The sequence below is a fragment of the Neoarius graeffei genome, chromosome 20, assembly GCF_027579695.1.
Source record: "Neoarius graeffei isolate fNeoGra1 chromosome 20, fNeoGra1.pri, whole genome shotgun sequence".
Taxonomy (NCBI): domain Eukaryota; kingdom Metazoa; phylum Chordata; class Actinopteri; order Siluriformes; family Ariidae; genus Neoarius; species Neoarius graeffei.
Genome location: NC_083588.1, coordinates 52,301,551 through 52,319,853, shown reverse-complemented (window position 1 = coordinate 52,319,853; position 18,303 = coordinate 52,301,551). Strand labels below are relative to the sequence as shown.

The 18,303-nt window shown below is 44.2% G+C and overlaps 1 protein-coding gene across 2 annotated transcripts in view; it reads right to left on the bottom strand.

Annotated features, from left to right (window-relative positions):
* Positions 1 to 18,303, bottom strand: part of gys1 (glycogen synthase 1 (muscle)) — a 53,024-nt gene that overhangs the window by 32,934 nt on the left and 1,787 nt on the right. The window contains exons 1-2 of one of the 2 annotated variants that reach the window (XM_060901965.1): positions 7,968 to 8,129; positions 5,570 to 5,688 (exon numbers count right to left, since the gene is read on the bottom strand). In XM_060901965.1, coding sequence (XP_060757948.1) covers positions 5,570 to 5,687 — 118 coding nt within the window. In that variant the 5' untranslated portion in view covers position 5,688; positions 7,968 to 8,129. Of the gene's footprint in view, positions 1 to 5,569; positions 5,689 to 7,967; positions 8,130 to 18,303 lie in introns of those variants that run through there. The other variant, XM_060901966.1, reaches the window with a different exon arrangement.

Sequence of the window (18,303 nt, the reverse complement as noted above, 5' to 3'; positions counted from 1 at the left end):
TTTTATATACGGTTTCCTGGAAAGTTGGAACAGTCCTGCTAAGATGAGCTCAGAGTATAAATTAAAAAAAAAAAAACGCAAATGAGGATCACGATGCACACAGCTGTGAAAACTGTCAAACCATAAATCTGTCACACAAACAAGAGGATTCAATCCTGCGTGAACAAAAACAGGTTTTTAAATTAAAATTATATTGTCACTGCACATTAGGATTAAAAACATCACCTTAAAGTCAGTGCATTTAAATGTCATTTTGAATTTATGTTCGTTAACATGCATATCACGGGTAAATTCAGGAGCAAGATCAATGTAATTCTCCTATTTTATATTAAACTTTGGTCAAATATCTGTAACATTCTGCATTCTCTGCAATTTTTTTTTTACCTTGCGCAATACCAGAAAAATTCAGTTGAAATCGAGCCATTTGAGGCGAATTGGTCCGCCTCTGAAAAAACTTGCCGTTTGGATTTCCCGACAAACGTTGATTTTCGTGACGTCGCGTGCGGGACGCTTCCTTCTGAATCCTACGTCAGCGCTGGTTTGTTTATGAGAAAACGACCTGGTGGTTTTCTGCAAATTTCTTCAACGTTATCGCGTAATTATTAAAATGGTTAACAGATGTATTTAGAGATGAAAGTGGAGCGAAGAAAAAAAAATCCTGAACTTTTGAAAGTCAAACTGAGACCCCGTCCACACGTAGCCGGGTATCTGCTAAATCGAAGATATTTTTCTACGTTTTGGCCTGTCATCCACATGAAAACGCATCAAAAACGAATATTTAAAAAAACTCCGGGCAAAGTGAAGATTTTTGAAAACTCCGTGTATGCCTTTTCGTGTAGACAGAGATAACCGGAGTTTTGCGTTTTAGAACGTCACAATCCACGCCAAAAAAATGACAACAAATCTGCCCTGACGTCAAACGTGCGACCTTTGTTTACTGCAGAAGCCAGATTAAGCATGGACTTAAGCTAGCCGCACACTACGGCGATCCACGCGGTACCGAACTGACCCATTTCAGAGCCGACTCCCGACAGGGCACGCACATATCCCCCGACTGTTGACGAGTGCAGTCGTGATTGAAGCGACACGTGACAACTTAATAGCTTTGTGATTAGCTATTGGATATAGTTACTGTTAAATCCAACACTTGAAGATGCTACAGGCTGAATTACAAATGACACAACACGGAATATGTAGCGCACTATCTAGGCTGCATGAGCTATTATTTCCAACCTTAAATAGTGCACTTATATAGGGGAGTTAAAGCGATTTGGAATTCAGCCACACAACTTGAGCAGAGTGGCTTTCCAGCCCACTGTGTCTATGGATAAAGCTTCAGTCTATGGAATTACAGTATATACCTGCATTAGGTGCTACCAACACGTATTTCTCGCGCTAGAAATTGTGTTTAATGAGGTCACGTGTTATATGCGAAAGATATGATTGGCTATTGCTAGCGACTCTCGCCGATCAGTCTGGCTCCTGATTAGTTTTTCGAATCGGCTGTGAGATGAGTCGGTACCATCGAAAACTAGTCTTTACGCCTGACTCGCGACTTCAGTTGGCTCGGTACGCTGAAAATCGGCGTAGTGTGCGGCTAGCTAAAGAGTAATGGATCGGAGTAGTGCCTTGAAAGCGTTAATTATTGTGCAGGTGCTATTTACATGTTTAATTTTAGAAGCCCAACTACTGCTCCAAGAGCACAGGCGATGTGATTAGGGGGTAGGATTTGGGGAAATAATGCCATCTACAGGTTTGGAATGCTTATGAATGTGATTGAAAACGCAGATGTTCGGTTGTGTGGAAGGGATTTTTTTCGAAGACGAGGTGGTGTGGATAAAACATTTTTATAAACGGAGGGGGGGGAAATGTTCGGTTTTAAATATACCCGGCTACGTGTGTACATGGCATAAGTTTGGGGGGGCAACGTCCCCTGAAAAAAATTTAATAACATAACATGCAAACCCCTGCATTCTAGTGCATTTTAGTACTTATTTTCACTAAAACAAGTTATAACTTTTAAGCCTTTTTCTTTCATGTACATTAATGATTAACATGTCAAAAATACCAAATTTCATTCCCCTAGTTAATGAGTAATTTTCAGGAATGCACTGTTCTAAATTCAGAATTTTCACTACTGGATGTCAAAACTTGTATAAAGTGATGCTGTCACATCTGCATATATGTTTAGAAAATGATAATTCAACTGATATTAAATAGTTCACACTTTCATGAAATTGAATTGATTCAATATCAAAACACATACAGTCTTATTAATCAGATATATATTTATTGTAACAGTAAACTCATACAGAACAGAAAAGATAAATCAGCCACATTATCTTGTAAAATTGAGCTTATTCAACACTAAAATTATTATCAAAAAGAACATTTTCTTATTATCATGCCACTTTAAAGATTTCAAACTATTAATAATGCACTAAAACTTAACTGGTTTGAACTGTGTAATAGGTGTGTGTGTGTGTGTCATGGAATGCACTGCAAAGTTCATGGTTTTGTAAAAACCAAAGACGAGTCTGCTAGGGTAAGTGAAAACCAGCTGTGAAACGGACACCACTAAATCTAGATCCTCTTCTTCTTCTTCTTCAATTGTTCCACAGCCTTACAGCTGTTTTGTTTTCTCTTGCGCTTTCCCCAAATAGCTTTTTTAATGTTTTTTGCTATGCTATGAACGGACTGTCTTGTCTTGGGTTGAGACATGGTATAATATCATTTATATTGAGTGTGTGGTTCATTTTTTATTTTTACTAACACTTCAATACGCTGATACAGTTTACAATATCACGCACGCTCACTGATAATGACCGCAAATAAAAGTAGTTATCAGTCACGGCAAGTCAATAAGAATTCACTCACAATTTTCTAAATCTCAACATGGATCTCATCTCATTATCTCTAGCCGCTTTATCCTGTTCTACAGGGTCGCAGGCAAGCTGGAGCCTATCCCAGCTGACTACGGGCGAAAGGCGGGGTACACCCTGGACAAGTCGCCAGGTCTTCACAGGGCTGACACAGACACAGACAACCATTCACACTCACATTCACACCTACGGTCAATTTAGAGTCACCAGTTAACCTAACCTGCATGTCTTTGGACTGTGGGGGAAACCGGAGCACCCGGAGGAAACCCACGCGGACACGGGGAGAACATGCAAACTCCGCACAGAAAGGCCCTCGCCGGCCCCGGGGCTCGAACCCGGACATTCTTGCTGTGAGGCGACAGTGCTAACCACTACAACCTATTAAAAATAATAAAAAAAAAAAAAAATCACTTACCACGTGCATAATGCATATCCTGGCCTGTCCACTTTCCTCACATAGTCCGATAAAAAGTCACCGTTTGCATCTTTCTCCTCCAGCCACGACCATTTGAACTTGTTCTTTACCTTTCCTTCTATGCTACAGATATCCGCCGACCTGTCATCTTGTTTGTACATTATTATTGCTGAATCGGTAAACACATTTCAATAGAGACGGCGCTTCAATTGTCTCGCTCAATAGAAAGGTACACAAAAGAAAGACCGCGTTTTCTAAAGCACGATATCGCGAGAAAATCTCGTTCACATGACATGAGGTATGTATATAAGCATATAAGGTCTCGTACACACCAGCAAGCATTGCGAGACTACAAAAATGGCAGCGCCCTGTCGCCGAACGTAAACAAGCCGTGCGATCGCAAAACTGAATTTCTGTGAAATGGAACGTGAAAAATTCGAAAAATAAATTTCTCCATTCTGGATAAATCCGGAAGACTTTCATCTATATGTATAGTAGGAGGGTGTAGCAACACCAATCTTGATGGGATTAGTACTCATCATTTCCCAAAAGACCGGACAATGAGAGAGAAATGGGAGCGCTTGGTCTACACAGGCTGTGCACTGAAACCGTGCAAAGCTCTCGCAGCCTGCTGGCGCTTCCGCAGGTGACGTCACAAATCTGGCTCCAGACTCCCTTGGGATTTTTCCAGACGCGTTTTGTTATTTTATTTTTTTCTGCTGTAGACAGATGGCCTTGTGCAAAATTACCCTTCTGGATGAGTGTGTAAAGGGACATACTTTCATATTTAAAAAAAAAAATGAAATTCATCCAGAATATGCACTTTAAGGTCATGAAGCGAAAGACGTCCCAATCACACAGCCTTTGGATTCCAGATGTACAGCATGGTTTTGTGTACAAACTGTGTTATAGATTTTTATTTTAGGACTTTTACATTAGGGCGGCACGGTGGTGTAGTGGTTAGCGCTGTCGCCTCACAGCAAGAAGGTCCGGGTTTGAGCCCCGTGGCTGACGGGGGCCTTTCTGTGCAGTGTTTGCATGTTCTCCCCGTGTCCGCGTGGGTTTCCTCCGGGTGCTCCGGTTTCCCCCACAGTCCAAAGACATGCAGGTTAGGTTAACTGGTGACTCTAAATTGACCGTAGGTGTGAATGTGAGTGTGAATGGTTGTCTGTGTCTATGTGTCAGCCCTGTGATGACCTGGCGACTTGTCCAGGGTGTACCCCGCCTTTCACCCGTAGTCAGCTGGGATAGGCTCCAGCTCGCCTGCGACCCTGTAGAACAGGATAAAGCAGCTAGAGATAATGAGATGAGATGAGATGAAGAAGCGAGCATGACAGTCAAATGCCGCTTTTCCACTACAAACGCGGCTGAGCCGTGCTGAGTTGGGCTGAGTCGAGCTGAGTGGGGCTGTTGGAGTTGCATTTCGACTACAACCGCGCTGAACCGTGCTGGCTGGAAGTGGGTGGACACATTGGGTGGACGTCACGTGATGTCGTTAGGCAGCGCAAACAGTGACATCAGTAACCTTTTAAGCGGTAGTCTCACGACCCGGACAGTAAACAATAAACATGGAGGACATGGAGTCGTTAGTGTTGCTGGTCTTGGTGCTGTGGCTTGTTGTCACCGACAACGCCAACAGATACTGGCAAGAGCGTATAGATGAGGCGAGGCGCATAAGGCTTCGTAATTCTTCTTCTTCCGGGTTTACGGTGTTTACAGATCCCAGCGTGCTCGCGGGGCGTGTGTGGGCGTGTGAGGACACTCCTCCTCACCAGTCAGTGCACAGGGGAGTGTCTCCTCACGCCCCTAGCCCCGCTCGGCTCAGTTTGGCTCGCTTCAGCCCTACTCCAAAACCGTGCGAGTTTTGGGTGCTGAGTAGGGCTGAAGCGAGCTGAGTCGTGCTGCAATGAGGTAGTCGAAACGCGAGCCGTGTCGGGCTGAAGTGAGCTGAAAAAGGGTAGTGGAAAAGGGCCAAAAGTGTCCAGAAGAACTGTGGCTGGTTCTGTAAGATGCTCAGTAAAACCCACAGCTCATTTCCTGATCAAACTGCACTCATTGTACCCCAGACTACCTTTTTTTTTTCTCCTCTAAAGCAAAGAGTCGTCTCACACCAAATATTGACTTTTTTCATGCATTCCTGCTTCCTAATCTCTATGGTATTTATTTTTAAATATAGAAACATTTAATTTCATTATTTTTGATTGCACTTTTGCTCTACAGCGTTTCATTGCACATGCTGAAGACTTTTGTGTCGTACTGTAAACACACATACCTTTATTCGCCACCTCCCATGCGATTTCAAATAGAACTGCATCCTCCAAATCGAACTCCTCGTCCCACTCCTCCAGACCCGACAGGGAGGTCACTGAGATACTGCGTGCCAGCGGCATGCTGCAGGAATACAGGAAAAGGAAGACGACGACGACAACAAAAAGGACAAAAAAAAAAAGTTTCACTTGGTTACTCAGACACACTCACTCTCAGGACCAGAATCTCAATGAACAAGAATAGACATATTTGGATTATTCTGCTACACAGTGGTGTCTGAAGTGGTGTGTGGGGCCCAGGGTGAGGGAATGTGGCTTGCATGTGGCGCGCGCATACAAACAAGCTACAGAACCGGACATCAGCCTGGAAAGGACAGCATAATAAATTTTTTCTCTAAATCCTTACAGTTTATTTCTCCGTCCTTAAGATTATTTCTCTGGCACCTCAAGTTACATTACATTACAGGCATTTAGCAGACGCTCTTATCCAGAGCGACGTACAACACACCCAGAGCAGCCTGGGGAGCAGTTAGGGGTTCAGTGCCTGGCTCAAGGGCACTTCAGCCATTCCTGCTGGTCCAGGGAATAGGCCATTTGCAGGAATTGGTCACGCGTCAATTTTCCCCATAGCAACAAGCCCGTGCTGGGCGAGCTAACTTGACATTCCTTGACAACCATAAGAGCTTGACTGGCGATACGAAGCAATCCATTTCTATAATAGCTGTTTTTACCTTTTCTACTGTCTATTTTGCCCCGAATTTTCGTGTGTACTTGGAAAAATGTTTGTGGTTTTAACTTCTGTCGCAAGTTAAAGCGAATCATTGGCCGTAAAACAGTTTTCTGGACTCAAGTTGGTCGCCGCCGAAAGAAATTGATTATCGAACAAGTACCAAAGGAAAAAGAAATCTAAAATCTGCTGTTGTACCTTGTTTTTAACCGGAGTGGTACTGTAAAGCAAAGAAGAAAAATCGTACGACATGTCGACAGGTAAGAAACTGATTCAAATACATAAGAAGCAATGCTATGTTTGCAAAAGAAACAGTGCAAAAGGGGCTTCGAGCGAATGATAAAAAGGTAGAAAAGGAGAAATAAGTTGTAAAAATACCTGAGAAATCCGCCATTTCGCACGTGAATTTCTTTCAGCGGCGACCAACTTGAGTCCAAAAAACTCAAGCTGGAGCCTATCCCAGCTGACTACGGGCGAGAGGCGGGGTACACCCTGGACAAGTCGCCAGGTCATCACAGGGCTGACACACAGACACACAACCATTCACACTCACATTCACACCTACGCTCAATTTAGGCTACGTTTACATTAGACCGTATCTGTCTCGTTTTCTTCGCGGATGCACTGTCCGTTTACATTAAACCACCTGGAAAAGCCGGGAAACGGGAATCCGCCAGCGTCCACGTATTCAATCTAGATCGTGTCTGGTCCGGTGCTGTGTAAACATTGAGATACGCGAATACGCTGTGCTGAGCTCTAGCTGGCATCCTCATTGGACAACGTCACTGTGACATCCACCTTCCTGATTCGCTGGCGTTGGTCATGTGACGCGACTGCTGAAAAACGGTGCGGACTTCCGCCTTGTATCACCTTTCATTAAAGAGTATAAAAGTATGAAAATACTGCAAATACTGATGCAAATACTGCCCATTGTGTAGTTATGATTGTCTTTAGGCTTGCCATCCTTCCACTTGCAAGTAGTAAGTGATATGCGCTGGGATCACATACACAGCGGCTCAGTCCCGAATCGTGGCTCGTGCACTTCACTCGCGCGCTCTGTGAGCTGCGCAGGGCCGGAGTGCGCACCCTCCAGAGGGCACTCGCTGTTCAGGGCGGAGTGATTTGGAGCGCAGGGTGCCTGCGGAGCCGAGCGTATCCGTGTATTGGTGTTGCTGTGTGCACGGCTAACGGTTTTAGTGTAAACGCGAATCGTTTTAAGAACGTTAATCTGATGATCCGCTGATTCGACGTAATGTAAACGTAGCCTTAGAGTCACCAGTTAACCTAACCTGCATATCTTTGGACTGTGGGGGAAACCGGAGCACCCGGAGGAAACCCACGCGGACACCATGCAAACTCCACACAGAAAGGCCCTCGCCGGCCACGGGGCTCGAACCCGGACCTTCTTGCTGTGAGGCGACAGCGCTAACCACTACACCACCGTGCCGCCCCCACACACCTTCCCAGTAACATTAATCATCAACTTCCCTGCCAGCTCGTATGAAAAGATTTGAGCAGCGCAAGACGAGAGAGGGAAAGAAGGAAATGCCATGATGAAATCTTGATTTACAACACACACCCATGATCCCACCCGCAACACACACACACACCTCACTTTCTTCTTTATGATCAATTTACATTACAAGCCTTGTTACGCAATTTGTGCGTGCTCAGACCTGAATTCTGCCCTGCTGGTTCAGATGAACGTTGATGGGATGACTCGTACGTGTCACTTCTGATCAGAACCAACCGGAACGCCCGCACTAACCAATTAATCACCACATCCATCATTCCGTTAACGATGAAATAAAACAAAAGGAGGGAGTGGTCATTAAATGTGCACAAGAAGAAGAAACCGGAGCAGCAGTCATGCTTCAAGTAATACGACTCACAGGAAATTACACCATCTCTCTACCCAGAGTGCAACGATTCAAGAACAATTACACACGTCGCATTTCTCAGTTTTTTTCCCCTCATCGACCATGTTGGCCAAGCGGAAGGTGTCTGCTCTAAATTTCTGTATAAATAATCTTCACGGAATCCTTACCGAAACAATATCAACATTCACAGTAGAGCAATTCCAGCGTTATGGACGTGACACTTGAACTCAAAATGGCAACAAATGACCCAGTGCATGTTTTATTGTCTCCCAGTATTTAAACAGGTGTTGCATATTTTAAGGCTGTACCATACTGGAGAAGTGATAGAACAAGAACAATTCCCATAGTACATCTAGGGCATGCCAGAAAACGCCAATAAAAGATGCGTTATGGATGTGACAGAAAAAGTATCACTTTTCTTGGGTGACTGTACATTTTTATCAAACTCTGTGAAATTGTAAACCTAATGTCGAAATGGAGATATCCATTTGATAGAGGGGTCCAAGGTGAATATTAAAAAATCTTTGTTTAAAATATTTTGTATTTCATGCAGAGTTTCGGAAGGAAAAGTCAGCGTTATGGATGTGACGAAATTCCGTTATGGATGTGACGCGTCTGAAATAGACATGGCATATGTTTAGAAAATCAGCAATTTAACCACCATAACCCTTTGAAAAACTCTCTAAATATCAGCTAAAACTATCAAAGTTCTTAAATAATATTTAGGATGGCTATTGTTTTGCTGTTTTGTGGATTTTAGCATACATTTCTGTGGCTTGTGGCAATAATATAGAATTGTACATGATCAAAGTTGATTTTAGCTTGGGGTTTACATTATAAGAAAGAAAGACTGACAGTGACACATTAGGTTGGTTACAAATTGGTTCAACTTATTCACATCTGTAAAATACAGGCCTAGGTGAGATCTCTGGGAGTGGTTTTGATGTATTACATGTTGCTTTATTTTTGCATGGTGAGGTTGACATTTACATGGAATTGCCCAGTACCAGTGTATACGCCATTAGAGAGTAAAGTACATTCAACATAAGCACTGTTTACCAGATAAAGAATGTTTACAGTACAAATTGCGCAATTTCTATCACATCGAGGTGGTGGGATGATTGAGTGACCCATGAACCAGCAACACAAGCCTTCATTGCAAAAGGTTACATGCTCTGGAGGTCTTCGGGCGGCTCGTCAGCTGTTCGCCAGAAGGTCAGATGAACAGCTTGAGAAATTTTTGCAGCCATCACTGGGCCGTCTATGCTGAGAGACACGTGAATGGAAATAAGAGAAATCGGTGATACGCACACGGAAACGTAATTAAAATAAAAAAAATCCGTTATCAGTATGATCACTTGGCATATTATTACGATTCAACAGGCTTTTATTAATCTCTTGCAGGTAAATTACAGAATACTATTAACTGACCGCATCATTTTAGAAACACCAAAAAACTGCTAATATTCTACATCTGGCCTTTTTTAACTCCTCGATCATGACCATGTTTTCAGTTCCTAAAAGCCTCCCTCACTACGTATCCACCATTATGTCTTGGCTGTTTTCTTAGGCCAAGTTTACATTAGACCGTATCTGTCTCGTTTTCTTCGCGGATGCACTGTCCGTTTACATTAAACCGCCTGGAAACGCCGGGAAACGGGAATCCGCCAGCGTCCACGTATTCAATCCAGATCGTGTCTGGTCCAGTGCTGTGTAAACATTGAGATACGCGGATACGCTGTGCTGAGCTCTAGCTGGCGTCGTCATTGGACGACGTCACTGTGACATCCACCTTCCTGATTCGCTGGCGTTGGTCATGTGACGCGACTGCTGAAAAACGGCGCGGACTTCCGCCTTGTATCACCTTTCATTAAAGAGTATAAAAGTATGAAAATACTGCAAATACTGATGCAAATACTGCCCATTGTGTAGTTATGATTGTCTTTAGGCTTGCCATCCTTCCACTTGCAAGTGGTAAGTGATATGCGCTGGGATCACACACACAGCGGCTCAGTCCCGAATCACTGCTCGTGCACTTCACTCGCGCACTCTGTGAGCTGCGCAGGGCCGGAGTGCGCACCCTCCAGAGGACACTCGCTGTTCAGGGCGGAGTGATTTGGAGCGCAGGATGCCTGCGGAGCCGAGCGTATCCGTGTATCGGTGTTGCTGTGTGCACGCGAATCGTGTATTGGTGTTGCTGTGTGCACACTAATCGTTTTAAAAACGTTAATCTGATGATCCGCTGATACGGTCTAATGTAAACATGGGCTTAGTCTCGGTTTCATTTACTGCTTTGCAAGTTATTTTATATCCCCCCCGCTGTTGTAGTATGGTACACGTACTGTTTACAGACTCCTTGTGCATGACGTCACGCATCACGTGATAATTACAGCTGGGGTCAGACAGACACTGGGTTTCATGCAAGCAAGGCTTAATCTATCTTCAATACGGTTAATTTTTGCGCTGTTTTTGCTTGTTCAAACAGAGAAATGGATAAAAAGGCATTACCATCTCTCCACTATCAAGAAAAGCGTTAACAAATCGAAGAAAATGCTTCAAGAACAACGAGGAAATGAGTGGTTAAAGAATACGAAGAGCCTGAAAACTCCAGAGAAATTCACGATTGTATTTGAAATGTATTTTACAAAAACAAAGTTGGAAGTGAGGATGGAGGAGTTTGCTTAAGAATCTCGTTTGATTTTTACTTTTTTCTGCTCGCATTCGAGTTGGCTCCTTCATGAAAGTGTTTGATTTTCTATTAGAAAATCTACAGAAGACAGATGGGCTTTTATCCAGCGCTCATTATTTTTTTAAAAAGCTAATTAAAAACGTCTGCTTATTTACGAACACATTTTACACTCCTCGGGCGCTCTGCTTTTACGCAGTGCCTCAATGTATTATTAATTATGCAACAGATTTCCAGTAAATCATGTTGCACTCATAAGATTTTTTTTGCCGTGTTTTTTAAATGGGACATTTAAATAATTCTGTTGTTGGAGTGTTCGAAGGGCGGCACGGTGGTGTAGTGGTTAGCACTGTCGCCTCACAGCAAGACGGTCCTGGGTTTGAGCCCAGCGGCCGGCGAGGGCCTTTCTGTGCGGAGTTTGCATGTTCTCCCCGTGTCCGCATGGGTTTCCTCCGGGTGCTCCGGTTTCCCCCACAGTCCAAAGGCATGCAGGTTAGGTTAACTGGTGACTCTAAATTGAGCGTAGGTGTGAATGTGAGTGTGAATGGTTGTCTGTGTCTATGTGTCAGCCCTGTGATGACCTGGCGACTTGTCCAGGGTGTACCCCGCCTTTCGCCCGTAGTCAGCTGGGATAGGCTCCAGCTTGCCTGCGACCCTGTAGAACAGGATAAAGCGGCTAGAGATAATGGATAGAGTGTTCGAGTTAGTGATCACACCAGATGCATACTGTGCCCCGGTCCAGCTGAACCGCACTTGAGCCGACCTCCTCAAGCAGGCCAGGGCACAGTACACTGAACCATACCCATTACGTTACAGGCATTTAGCAGATGCTTTTATCCAAAGCAATGTACAATGAGTACACACACATACCCAGCTCCTGGGGAGCAGTCGGGGGTAAGGTGCCTTGTTCAAGGGCACTTCAGCCATGGATTTTCCTGCCGGTCCAGAGAATCAAACCAGCGACACTTTGGGCCCAAGGTTGCTTCTCCACCCTTCAGCCCATAGCTGCCCTGAGCACAGTACGGAGCAAACACACAATCTTGACTTTTTCAGAATTCAGGGCTCATCGATACTGGGGGTTTTTCCCCCCCATTCAAGACCGCTTCAATTTCCAGATTTTTTTTATGCCTCTGCCACCGTAAGGTGCAGGAGGCATTATGCTTTTGGGTTGTCCATCCGTGCGTGCGTCCGTCCCGAAACCTTGTGAATGCGATATCTCAAAGGCTAATGAAAGGAATTTCACCAAACTTTCACCATTTGTGTGCTTTGGGACAAACATGAACTGATTAGATTTTGAGATCGAAAGGTCTCAGGTCAAGGTCACTGTGAGGTCAAATGTCTGTCCGAAAACCCTGTGAACACAATGTCTCCAAGGCTAATACAAGTAATTTCACCAGGTCAAGATTACGGTGAGGTCAAATGTCCATCCCCAAATCACAACTTAAGGCGTGTAGTCTACCAGGCGGAGGCATCCCCATTGACGCCATTGGCGTCGAGTTCTATCTAGTTTTTTCTTTTTGTTGAAGAATGCATTTTTCTTGGTGAGAAAATCTGGAATTCAGTTCAAAAGGACTTCAAATGTTAATCTCTTCCTTCAAGAGACTTTTAACTGACTCTTCTGGATAGCTATATTAATGGCTAGACATTTGAATTAATGCTTTGATTTCGTTTTATGTGCAAATTTTCTCATCTGTGTATTTTCCTTGCTAGTTTTTTTCCCCTCCCTTACACTTCTCATGTACGCGCATGCTTGTTAGTTCGATTTTTTTTTTTTTTGTGGGTGGGTGAGTGGGTGACTTTCTTGCATGCAAATTTCATTGAAGTCTTGTCTTACAAATTATAACCAGTATTGCTCGATTAGTCTCAACTACTTCCAAGTGGCTTGTGCTCCATTTTTATCGAAATCTTCTGTATCTGGAAGGCGTTTCAGGGCAATAAAAACAAGGACAGACAGACTGAAAAACAGTTCTTATGCCAGAGCCATAACAGCACTAAATATGAACACTCAAATAGCATGAACACCTGAAATGTGCAATATCGGTTTAATTTTTTTTTTTTAAATGTGTGTCTTAGTATTGATCCTTTATTTATCGGTGTTATTTGCATCAACAAAGGACAGCCAACTAATTTATTTGTACTGTACTTGTGCATGACAAGAAAGGTCTATCTATTTAACTGTACAATTTTCTTTTTCGCGAAAGAGCGTGAATAAAGTATAGTGTACAAATCAAACCAACTGGACTTTGGAGGTCAGACAAGCTCGAGCATGGTACAGATCACCTAATGCGACGATGGAACACTGTTTTTATGTATACGCCAAAACTACGGATAAAGAGATCTAGGGTTAATTATCACTCGTGGGATCACAACAGAAGCCTTTCAAGATATCACAAACAACACATTTAAATACGATTATGGATGATCAATATTGTATTTCGAGCGTTATTTTGTAGACCAAATGCAGCACGCACGCCAAACATTTCCAAATCGAGTTTACAAATTTTATACCTGGAGTGCAAATTGAGAGTTTCGTTAAACGGATTTGTAAATCCGATATATACACAAAAACAGTGCAACAACCACAACCTTACTGGGGTGGCCATGTTTCATGCTAGGGTGGCACTGGCCACCCCTGAGCTCCACCTACACTCCATCCATTATCTGTAGCCATTTATCCTGTTCTACAGGGTTGCAGGCAAGCTGGAGCCTATCCCAGCTGACTATTACCCCTTTTCCACCAAATCAGTTCCAGGGCTGGTTCGGGGCCAGTGCTGGTTCACAACTTGTTCAACTTGCGAGCCAGCTGAGAACCAGTTTGCTTTTCCATAGCTCGCGGTGCTAAGCAGAGCCACGTCATTACGTCGCTGTATACGTCATTACGTCGCTGTATACATCAGTTACGGCGCTACGTTTACATAAACCTTGGCGTGAATATCAAAGCAAAAACAACACGGAAGAAGCAGCAGCAACAACAATAATAATGGATGACTTCGTGTTTGTATAGCTGCTGCTTCTCGCCGCTTAAAAATGGCGATCTTTCGCGGTCTTGTTATTGTTGTTGGTCTTAACAACTCTGCCCCCCCCGCTGACGTAAGCAGTTCTTTCCTCTGGCCCAGCAGAGAGTTGGTGCTAGTCTGGAACCGTTTTTTCTGGCCCCAGAGCCAGTTCTTTGTCAATGGAAACAGAAAACCGGGTTCCAAACTAAGCACTGGCCCCGAACCAGCCCTGGAACTGCTTTGGTGGACAAAGGGCATATGAGTGAGAGGCAGGGGACACCCTGGACAAGTCGCCAAATCATTGCAGGGCTGACACGTAGACACAAACAACCATTCACACAAACACACATTCACACCTACATGTACGGCCAATTTAGAGCCACCAATTAGCCTAACCTGCATGTCTTTGGACTGTAGGGGACCCAGAGGAAACCCACGCAGACATGGGGAGAACATGCAAACTCCACACAGAAAGGCCCTCGTCAGCCGCCGAGCTCAAACCTGGAACCTTCTTGCTGTGAGGTGACAGTGCTAACCACTACACCACCGTGCCGCCCAGGAAGAAGTATCCATTCCATCCACCCATTATTCGTAACCTCTTATCCTGTGCAGGGTCGCAGGCAAGCTGGAGCCTTTCCCAGCTGACTATGGGTGAGAGGCGGGGTACACCCTGGACAAGTCACCAGGTCATTACAGGGCTAACACATAGACACAGACAACCATTCACACTCACATTCACACCTACGGTCAATTTAGAGTCACCAGTTAACCTAACCTGCATGTCTTTGGACTGTGGGGGAAACCGGAGCACCCGGAGGAAACCCACGTGGACATGGGGAGAACATGCAAACTCCGCACAGAAAGGTCCTCGCCGGCCACCGGGCTCGAACCCGGAACCTTCTTGCTGTGAGGCGACAATGCTAACCACTACATTAAAGTGCATGTCACGGGTAAATTCAGGAGCAAGATCAATGTAATTCTCCTATTTTATATTGAACTTTGGTCAAATATCTGTCACATTTTGCACAGTTTTTTTACCTTGCACAATACCAGAAAAATTCAGTTGAAATTGAGCCGTTTGAGGCGAATTGGTCCGCCTCTGAAAAAGCTTGGCATTTGGATTTCCCGGCAAACATTGATTTTCGTGACGTCGCGTGCGAGACGCCTCCTTCTGAATCCTACGTCAGTGCTGGTTTGTTTATGAGAAAACGACCTGGTGGTTTTCTGCAAATTTCTTCAATGTTATCACGTAATTATTAAAATGGTTAACAGATGTATCGTAGGAGGGTGTAGCAACACCAATCTTGATGGGATTAGTACTCAGCGTTTTCCAAAAGACCGGACAATGAGAGAGAAATGGGAGCGTTTCGTGCGAGGCACCCGGAAGCCGAGGACCAAAGCAGAGCCGAGAAAAAGACCAAGAAAATCGACGATTCACAAGTTGACTGTTGCCAGGGTAAGAAATAAGAGAGACTATACTCTAAATTAGGTGTTCCTGTGTTTGTGTGGTACACGGATAATGTTATTTATTGACACACACAAAAGTAAACACGAAAGCAGTGGGTGATAATACACTTAATTCACATGTATCACGGGATATGCATGTCAGGGCTTGAGATTTTGGGACCTGTCAAACACATTAAATATACACACACAACCCTGCTTAGCCAATTCCATGTGTGTAGCTTATGAAATCTTTCACCTACAGTAGCCAGTACTCTTCTAAATGAAGAAATATATATAAATACATACATGTTATTTACCAGCTGTGAGGTCCATACCGTGAAATACCGTGACCGAGGTCACGGTATTTCACCATACGGACCGACCTTAAGCTGGTAAATAATATATTTTTTCTTTACCAAATCCTAACAGAAAACGAGAGCGCCCGAAAGGGAAAACCGAGCCGAGTCGCCATTTTGAATCCTCATTCACGGCTGTAATGCAAATGGCTTCCTCCTCGGTATACAAGTGCACTTCCATAGCAGGAAAAAAAAAACTACATTTTGCCGCCTATATAGTCCCCTATTTATACAAAAATGAGTCAGTCAGTCATTCAGGATTCAGCCATGGTTTTGCTCGACATTAGCAAGTTAGAGGGTTTTAGCTTTCTCCTGAAATGTTTTCTTCCATTTCTTCTTTCTCAGGGTAGTAAAACTCGCTTTTGCTGTGAACACTGTCATTATCGTTGTCCATGCTGTAAAATTAATGCTATTCTCCTGAGAAATGCTGGCAAAAGTTTATAAGATTTTTGATAATCTTATAAATAAATCTTATTTTTTAAAAAAAGATAAATGTTGACAAAAAATTCTACCAAGTTTGTTGCTGTTGTGAACGAGCGGGTCACCAGAGGTCCATAACCGGGGGGGGGGTCTGTAACCGGGGTCTGTATCGTAGGATACGGACCCGCTCGCCAGCCAATCAGAGCGCTGGATTTGATGGAAACTGCACCGCGAAAAAAATAAATAATAGTAATTAGAAAAAATATGATTTATGTAACAGATAGATGAGCACTGATACATGAATCCATGGGTTTAGAAGCTCAGGCGACAATTCCATAATTCAATGCAAAATCGCTAGCTGCTAAACTTGGTTTACACAGACTGTGCACTGAACCCATGCAAGCTCTCACAGCCTGCTGGTGGATCCGCACGTGACGTCACGAATCTGGCTCCAGACTCCCTTGGGATTTTTTTTTTCTCTGCTGTAGACAGACGGCCTTGCGCAAAATTACCCTTCTGGATGAGTGTGTAAAGGGACATACTTTCATCTCATCTCATTATCTCTAGCTGCTTTATCCTGTTCTACAGGGTCGCACGCAAGCTGGAGCCTATCCCAGCTGACTACAGGCGAAAGGCGGGGTACACCCTGGACAAGTCGCCAGGTCATCACAGGGCTGACACATAGACACAGACAACCATTCACACCTACGGTCAATTTAGAGTCACCAGTTAACCTAACCTGCATATCTTTGGACTGTGGGGGAAACCGGAGCACCCGGAGGAAACCCACGCGGACACGGGGAGAACATGCAAACTCCGCACAGAAAGGCCCTCGCCGGCCACGGGGCTCGAACCCAGACCTTCTTGCTGTGAGGCGACAGTGCTAACCACTACACCACCGTGCCGCCCCACATACTTTCATATAAAAATAAATTAAAATAAAACTAAAGTCTAGGCCAAACCACCACATTAGAGCACAAATATTACTACTGAATAGTGTTGTGAGCATCAGAGCTGAGAGGAGATTAACTTTACTGTGCTGTTAGGAAACTTGGAACAGACAAAATGGATTGTGAGAAATATATATATATACTGGGTGCGATTTGCTGGGGGGGATCATCCCCCCTCTGGTTTTTATCTCTGCTGAAAAAAAATTCTCGGGGACAACCCCGTCAGTAAAACAAACAAGCCAAAAAAAAAAGTTGACATGACAGGCATGTTGTGACACAGTTTTCTATGGTCTACATTGCACTCACTTTCAAAATGACCCGAAGTGGCAGCTTTGATGTTCACGAACGTCCCCAGCAAACAGATACATTGTAGATAATAACAATATCTTTGCGTTCTGCAGGGATGCAAACAGCGCGCCTTTTGGCGGATGCCGCCTTTTTCACGGCCGATTTTTTTTTTTTTAGGGGGGGGCGTTGGAGTGTCTGATTATAATTTCAAAGTAAATTCTGTATTAAAATTACTAAATAAGCAAATCTGTTACAGTCCATGAAACAGGAAGTATAAGGATGAGAAAAAAACAGTTTAAATCGGGAAGCTGCGCACAATGTGAACTGCGCCATCAGAGCAAACTGTTCATTTAGTATTCATGTATTTTAGTGATTTTCAAGTCACTGTCCATTTAATCTGGAGGGAGAGAAACATCACAGCAACGCGACAAGCAATGCGAACTTTGTTGTGTTAGTGTTCGTGTATTTAGTCAGAGAGATAGGAAGATGAATTTACTATCTCTGGTTTAGTGTTCGTTTTCATTTAGTGTTATTCATTTGAGATCACATCACACACATCACATCACATTATCTCTAGCCGCTTTATCCTTCTACAGGGTCGCAGGCAAGCTGGAGCCTATCCCAGCTGACTACGGGCGAAAGGCGGGGTACACCCTGGACAAGTCGCCAGGTCATCACAGGGCTGACACATAGACACAGACAACCATTCACACTCACATTCACACCTACGCTCAATTTAGAGTCACCAGTTAACCTAACCTGCATGTCTTTGGACTGTGGGGGAAACCGGAGCACCCGGAGGAAACCCACGCGGACACGGGGAGAACATGCAAACTCCGCACAGAAAGGCCCTCGCCGGCCCCGGGGCTCGAACCCAGGACCTTCTTGCTGTGAGGCGACAGTGCTAACCACTACACCACCGTGCCGCCTCATTTGAGATCATCGGATGTTATTGAGCTGTTAGCCTATTGTTACCTTAATTTTGTGACG